The following is a 6,570-nucleotide window of genomic DNA, read 5'->3' as shown; positions in this document are numbered from 1 at the left end:
TCTAATTTTCGTGCTTATCTTTATCATAAATTTAGTTTATGCATAGTTAAAAGGAACATTGGAACAATCTTAGTTCTCGTATCGCATGTAGATGCCGGCGTTGCTTCGCTTATTATATAGCATACAATGGTAGTTTCCCCCCTCGATTGGCAAAATGAGTTCAAATGTCACACGCATCATCACCCTATCCTAAACCTCGAGGTTGAATTTTCAACGACACCGTGATGCGATGATTGCCCAATTTCGTCGCAACAGGGGCAAAATGGGAACCCGAATTTGTCTTGCTGTATAAATAGACCCGCCCCGAGGTCCGAATCGGTGGAAAACCCTAATCCGCTCGTCCATCTGTCTTCTCCCGATCTTCGTCGAGGTCGTCTTCGACTCTTCCTCTGCTCAAAACCAGAGAGTTCGCCCCTCCCCCCGCCCCAATTTTCTCTCCCCGCTTCAGCTAACCTTGTTTTCCATTGCAGACGCTCTCTTTCGTATTAACTCCTGAGCACTGTCTTCTTACCAGCTCAGAGGTACTCGCTCTTACTTAGTCTCTACTTGTAAACCCTAGTTTTCCCGCTTCGCTCTCCAGTGCTCTTCTTCCTCGCTCCGTAGTCGTTGATTTACCGGCTGTCTGGGGTTTCGTTGAGTTTGTTTATTGAGGCGCTGAGTTCGTGTTTGCAGGAAAAATGGGGGATGCTAGGGACAACGATGCCTACGAAGAAGAGCTTCTCGACTACGAAGAGGAGGAAGACAAAGCCCCCGACTCCGTCAACGCTAAGGCCAACGGCGAGGCCGCTAAAAGGTTTGCTCTTTTTTTCTTTTTTGTGAGGTGGGGTCCGTTCTAGTTCAGTTGCTGTTGTTATTGCTCATTGAGAGGTGGTACCAGTAGATTTAGGTTTTGTTTTAGCGTCGTATGAGGGGAAACGGAGAGTAGAAGCTGGATTTTGGGGTTTATTCTTGGGAAACACTGTACACAGTTGGATATATCAGTGTGTGCTCTTGGGAGCGTGTCTAATTAGGTTTTCACGTGTCTTCTGTAGGGGATACGTGGGAATTCACAGTTCAGGATTCAGAGACTTCCTTTTGAAGCCAGAGCTGCTTCGAGCTATTGTTGACTCTGGATTTGAGCATCCCTCTGAAGGCAAAGTTTTAATTAATTTGTTGATCTTCTTTTTATCTGAATATTAGTCTTTTGCCATCTGCAAAGGTGGATGTTGTCCTGTCATATGCTTTGATTGCAGTAGATGGTGTTCTGGGGCTGTTGTATTGGTACAGTTAAGTATTTAGCTACTATGAAATTTTAGTTCTCAAACCTGAAAAGCATCTAGACAGTGACAAGGACATAAGAAGTAACCGCGATATGATTATTAGATTTTATATGAAACGATCTGTTGATTTGCTCGTAAGAGGCCTTGTTTTCAGAGCCGGATTACCTTGATTGAGATTTTTGAGCTATATCTGAAGTATATTATTCCATAACAAAAAGGGACTGGACAACTAATAAAAGTTTGGCCAAAAAACCCAAAGGTATATGTACATCAGATTAGACAGAATTATCTGTCAATTTGCTTGGAAGGAGCTTCAACCTCAAAATAGGGACTTAGAACAAGACTTTGAAAGGGTATCTCTGTCTAATGCTGCTTCAATTTTAACTTCATCTACTTGATTGCCTTCACTTTTATTGGCTTTTCCAGTTAATGTTCTGCTTCAATGACTTTCATTTTGGTCTTATTTTCTTTCAGGTAATATAACATACTAAAGCCATTCTCTTGATTTTGGAGAAATAACCTGGTTTGATAAACCTTTCACTTGAAAGGGTGTGGGAGGTTATAATTTTACTTACCGACGGTTCCTTGGATCCAATTTTCTTTGGTTCTTCACCAGTTCAACATGAGTGCATTCCACAAGCCATTTTGGGAATGGATGTCATTTGTCAAGCTAAATCCGGAATGGGAAAGACTGCTGTTTTTGTCCTGTCGACTTTGCAGCAGATTGAGCCAGTTGCAGGGCAAGTTGCTGCACTTGTCCTCTGTCATACGAGGGAATTGGCTTATCAGGTTCTTGCTAGATCTGAGATTGATTTAATGTTTACAGTTATAAATTTTGTGGGCATCTCATTGAAGTTTTTCATTGCTTATCTGCTCTGTAGATATGCCACGAGTTTGAGAGGTTCAGTGTATATTTACCTGATATCAAGGTTGCTGTGTTCTATGGTGGCGTCAATATCAAAATCCATAAAGATCTATTGAAGAATGAGTGCCCCCATATCGTTGTTGGAACTCCTGGTCGGATACTTGCTCTAGCTAGGGATAAGGATCTTTCTTTGAAGAATGTCAGGCATTTCATACTCGATGAGTGTGACAAGATGCTTGAATCGCTTGGTATGATTCTCGTCCTCTTATGTCTCCAACTTATATGCTGGGCTACTTAATGTTTTGCCCGGACTTTTTATTTTTGGCTTACTTATTCATTTGCTTTTTGCAGACATGAGGAGAGATGTGCAGGAGATTTTCAAGATGACCCCACATGATAAGCAAGTCATGATGTTCTCAGCAACACTCAGCAAGGAGATCCGTCCGGTTTGCAAGAAGTTTATGCAAGATGTAATGTCTCGTGGCCAGTTATCGCTTCCATTTAGAAGTCTTCTTCTGTTTTCCGAGCTACTTCCATGGGTTTTAAGATAGTCATAATTCAATTTGGGTGCTACAGTCGTCTGCTCTCGCTGTCACATTATTTCAGTAAGTCATCTTGTCGGAATCGCATCTTGATGGCGGAAGAGTTGGTGAAAGCTGAGGATGTTGAGAGGCATGTAGAGACATGAGTTGATTGTCAAGGTCATGAAGATTGGTTCAGTCAGTCCCTGCACTTGTTTTGCTTTATTTAGTTGTTGCGACTTTGGCTGTGCATAGCTCAAGATGACCTTTCTAAATTTTTTCCACCCGTAGAGGGATTTGTCTAGCTTGGGGTTAGGTTTGCAGCCTCTTGTGGGATGGGCTCCTCCTACATAGGATGTGTAAAAGGATTCTGGCACTTGCGTGGTACACATTCTGAAAATCCAGCAAGGAGACACCAGATGAAGCAAGACTAAGCGATCTGCTGCTTCCATGAGTCATTAGCTACTGGATTCTGTTAGCTTTGAGAAGGCATCTAATATTATTTTGCTATGACCTTTGTTCCTTTCAGCCAATGGAAATATATGTGGACGAGGCCAAGCTGACCCTTCATGGTCTTGTACAGGTATGAGTTGATTCCCTTTTTTTTCCCCCATTTAATTGGTCTGCTTTGTGTGAAGTTATATTTTAACTTGGAGAATTACGCAGCACTACATCAAATTGAGCGAAGCGGAGAAAAATCGCAAACTGAATGACCTACTTGATGCATTGGACTTCAATCAAGTTGTCATATTCGTCAAGAGTGTGAATAGAGCTGCAGAACTGAATAAGTTATTAGTGGACTGCAACTTCCCCTCGATATGCATTCATTCCGGCATGTCCCAGGAGGAAAGGTTAGTAATGGCGATGCTTCTTTTCACTAGCTCTTGTTTACTTGTTTAATTTTGATCTGGGTGTTTAGTTTTTATTGTTGTATTTTATCTTAGCCCAGCTTTATATGAAAAATCTTTGGTGGGCACCATTAATGGGTGCATGCTGGTAATTGTTTCTTTTTGAGTTTGAAATTGAGTTTACTCCATGTGCCTGTGGAAGAGATCCAGCTGGTTCGGTTCTTTTACTGGATTGGATTGGTGCTTATAGAACGGAGGGGGTGGTGTTTTTATGTGTTTTGAATTTGTGACATTTAATTTTCTCTATAGCAGATCGAGATGAGAACTCATCTTGGTGACATGACGCTATCAGTGTTATTCAAGACTTGTTAAGACTTCTCATCACTTTATTTTGCTACCTTTCTGGGACTTGATGGTTCTAGATGAGTTTTAATTTTGCCAACAGCCAACTCGCAGCAGTTCTAACATCCTTAGTAGCATTTTAATCTTCACTCTTGATTTTTTATGTAATTTGAGATGCATTAGGAGCAATAGCTGATTAGGTTTCTGCACTGTGATAACGGTTCAGGCTTAGGGAATGTGTTCCCATTTGTGGAAGACTTTATGTGCTTAATGTAATGGTAGGGGGCCATATAGTTTTATCAGCAAAATGTTAATTTCAAAATTTTTATCCAATTTAAAACTAGTTGAGGCAATCAGGAATGTTATTTGGGAGGTTTTATTCTCGATCTGAAGGGAATGATAAACATTGAAAACTTCCTCAAGGAAAATTGGTCAAAGATGAAGAACATGCAGGGGCTGAAAGCTTCTGGTGAAATTTAAATTGAAGTAGAAGCTTTTTGTGGGATTTATGTTAAAGAGCCATCACTCTACTTGTGGTAGTGCTAGACTAACGAGTTTGTATATCTCTTAAGTATACTGGGATGTGTGAGTTGCTTGGGTTTTATTAGCATCATTTGTTATATTCCCTAACAGACTGCTCCTTTAATTCCCCCTACAGGAATCTGGTTTGGCTTTTTACCCATTGACCTTCAAACAGATTTAGATGTCCTTTGCCTTGATATTTTCATTTGACCCAATGGGTACTTGCTTATTTCCAGTTATCTGATATGTGGGTCAAAGTGTCAATAACGTTTAATGCATAGCCAATATCAAGGATTGTAGCCAATGTTCCTTTGGTGATTCTGTCGCTGTTGTTTTAAAGACCTGGCTTTTTTGGTAGGATTTAGACTCAAGCATTGCCTGGTGTTTTTGTGCTATCTTATTATTATAGAAAAATGTCTTGCTGGACTTAAGTTTTTGTTAGGTTTCTTGTTGCCAACTCTGTTATGTGATTCCTTTTAGGTTTATCTGTTGGCTTAGACTGCATACACATTATCACATTGAGCTGCACATGTTGCCCCTATGTTGTTTTGTGATTGTGCAATACTAAAGTGAATCTTGGTATCAGTTGCAAAATGCCTCCAGTTAGTTTCATCTTCTTTTTTAGCCTTTGATGTTGAGAATGCTGTTAGTTTTGGTGTTTACCATGGTGTGCCAAGAAGTGATTGACCTTAAGCTGAATTTAATATTGTTGTAGGTTAACACGGTACAAGGGCTTTAAGGAGGGGCATAAAAGAATCCTGGTTGCTACAGACTTGGTTGGTCGCGGAATAGACATTGAGCGTGTCAACATCGTGATCAACTACGATATGCCAGATTCTGCTGATACTTATCTGCACAGGGTATGCTAGTTACTTCTTCAGCGTAAAGTTCTATTTTGTGAACATTTTCAGTGTGCCTATAAAATGATGTTCTGGGCCTCTTAAACGGCAGGTTGGTAGAGCTGGGAGGTTTGGGACTAAAGGACTTGCAATCACGTTTGTTTCATCTGCCTCTGATTCTGACATTCTCAATCAGGTAGATTTGGTGTTCCTAGTCTTTCATTGTTTTGATCCTTAGGGATGTGTTTTAAACTTGTTGGGCTGTTTCAGGTACAAGCACGATTTGAGGTCGACATAAAGGAGCTTCCTGAGCAGATTGATACTTCTACATATAGTAAGTATTCTGTTCTTTTTCCCAAACTCATTGAGAAGCGTTGGGTTGTCAATTGATCATTATCTTGATCCTTAGGGATGTGTTTTTAAATGAAGTGTTGGAGAATTGTTCTGCATTTTAATTCTGTGTTCTATTTATCTGACTTAGAAAGTGTTGTGACTATCTTATTTGATTTTTCTCTCAAAGGACCATCTCTTTAAACTTGAAAACATCTGGTTCTTGCTTAAATATTTCTGCATTTTAGGTTTCTGATTAACCATCTTTCCTTGATGTTAATGAGTCGGCAGTTGCAGACTTACTTTGTATGTGTTTGGCTTAGACTTTTAGGGTTCGTCAGGTTTTCCCTTTTGATAGACTTCTTTCCTTTCATCTTGAGATCAAGTTTGATTGCAAGGCATCTGATCTCCTCTTTTATGAGCTTATATCGTATGATTGCATGGCATCTGATCTCCTTCGTTTATGAGCTTATATTGTATGTATGCTTTGTTGGGGTTGGAATTTCTAACATGAGGGCTTTTATGTATGATTTCCTCCTTGCAGTGCCATCTTGAAGGATTGCTGGGCGATATCGAAGGCTACACTGTTTGCAGAAGATGGGTTTTGCTGCCAGAGAGGCGTTGTGGGTTTTGTTCTTCGAACTTTTTGACAAACTCTTGCGTTGTGGAGAGTTGCATGCTTCTGGCGCTTACCCTTTCTTCGAGGAGTTTGTAATTTTTAGTACTAAGTGATCTCTACTCTGCTTTTATCTTATCTTGGGTGTGCCATTAGAGTTCGAGAACTATTTTTGACATTTAATTGCAGTAATGTTTTAGTGACTTAGCCCCTAGATGTTATCCGTATATCCCTTTAATTCATATTGAGTAGATGAGACGGTTGCAGTTATTTAGGGGTTACGGGGTTTTGCTCTGGTTCAGTAGTAACCCAAAACCGACTGTTAAAAGTTTTATTGCACAGCTGCATTTCCAACTTCTTGTGAACTAAATCATTAAAATGATGGGATCTTCTTTTGAATGTCACATTTTACATTCTAGTGGTGTGAT

At 40.1% G+C, this 6,570-nt stretch overlaps 1 protein-coding gene across 3 annotated transcripts; it reads left to right on the top strand.

Moving 5' to 3' along the window:
• Positions 1–266: 266 nt before the first annotated feature.
• On the top strand, positions 267–6,349 carry LOC115743493 (DEAD-box ATP-dependent RNA helicase 15). Of its 3 annotated transcripts, none has more exons than XM_030678297.2 (13): positions 267–370; positions 471–521; positions 673–793; positions 1,032–1,132; positions 1,876–2,048; positions 2,141–2,372; positions 2,476–2,594; positions 3,175–3,228; positions 3,312–3,496; positions 5,073–5,217; positions 5,309–5,392; positions 5,467–5,530; positions 6,071–6,349. In XM_030678297.2, the coding sequence occupies exons 3-13, from the start codon at positions 678–680 to the stop codon at positions 6,079–6,081; spliced, it is 1,284 nt and encodes a 427-aa protein (XP_030534157.1). In that variant the 5' UTR covers positions 267–370; positions 471–521; positions 673–677; the 3' UTR covers positions 6,082–6,349. The 3 variants fall into 3 exon arrangements, with proteins under 3 accessions (XP_030534157.1, XP_030534156.1, XP_030534155.1); XM_030678296.2 differs by having other exon boundaries at positions 318–370; positions 471–532; positions 671–793; XM_030678295.2 differs by having other exon boundaries at positions 321–521.
• Positions 6,350–6,570: the final 221 nt, after the last annotated feature.

This window comes from Rhodamnia argentea, chromosome 4 (genome assembly GCF_020921035.1).
Source record: "Rhodamnia argentea isolate NSW1041297 chromosome 4, ASM2092103v1, whole genome shotgun sequence".
NCBI classification, from domain to species: domain Eukaryota; kingdom Viridiplantae; phylum Streptophyta; class Magnoliopsida; order Myrtales; family Myrtaceae; genus Rhodamnia; species Rhodamnia argentea.
This window is presented reverse-complemented; position numbering and strand designations above follow the sequence as displayed.

What these genes read in the sequence shown, in the direction of transcription:
- LOC115743493 (XM_030678297.2), top strand. Translation starts at nt 678, where the DNA reads ATGGGGGATGCTAGGGACAACGATGCCTACGAAGAAGAGCTTCTCGAC. An exon ending in AACGGCGAGGCCGCTAAAAG is followed by an intron (nt 794 to 1,031) that starts GTTTGCTCTTTT and finishes TGTCTTCTGTAG; the next exon opens with GGGATACGTGGGAATTCACA. An exon ending in CAAGATGCTTGAATCGCTTG is followed by an intron (nt 2,373 to 2,475) that starts GTATGATTCTCG and finishes TGCTTTTTGCAG; the next exon opens with ACATGAGGAGAGATGTGCAG.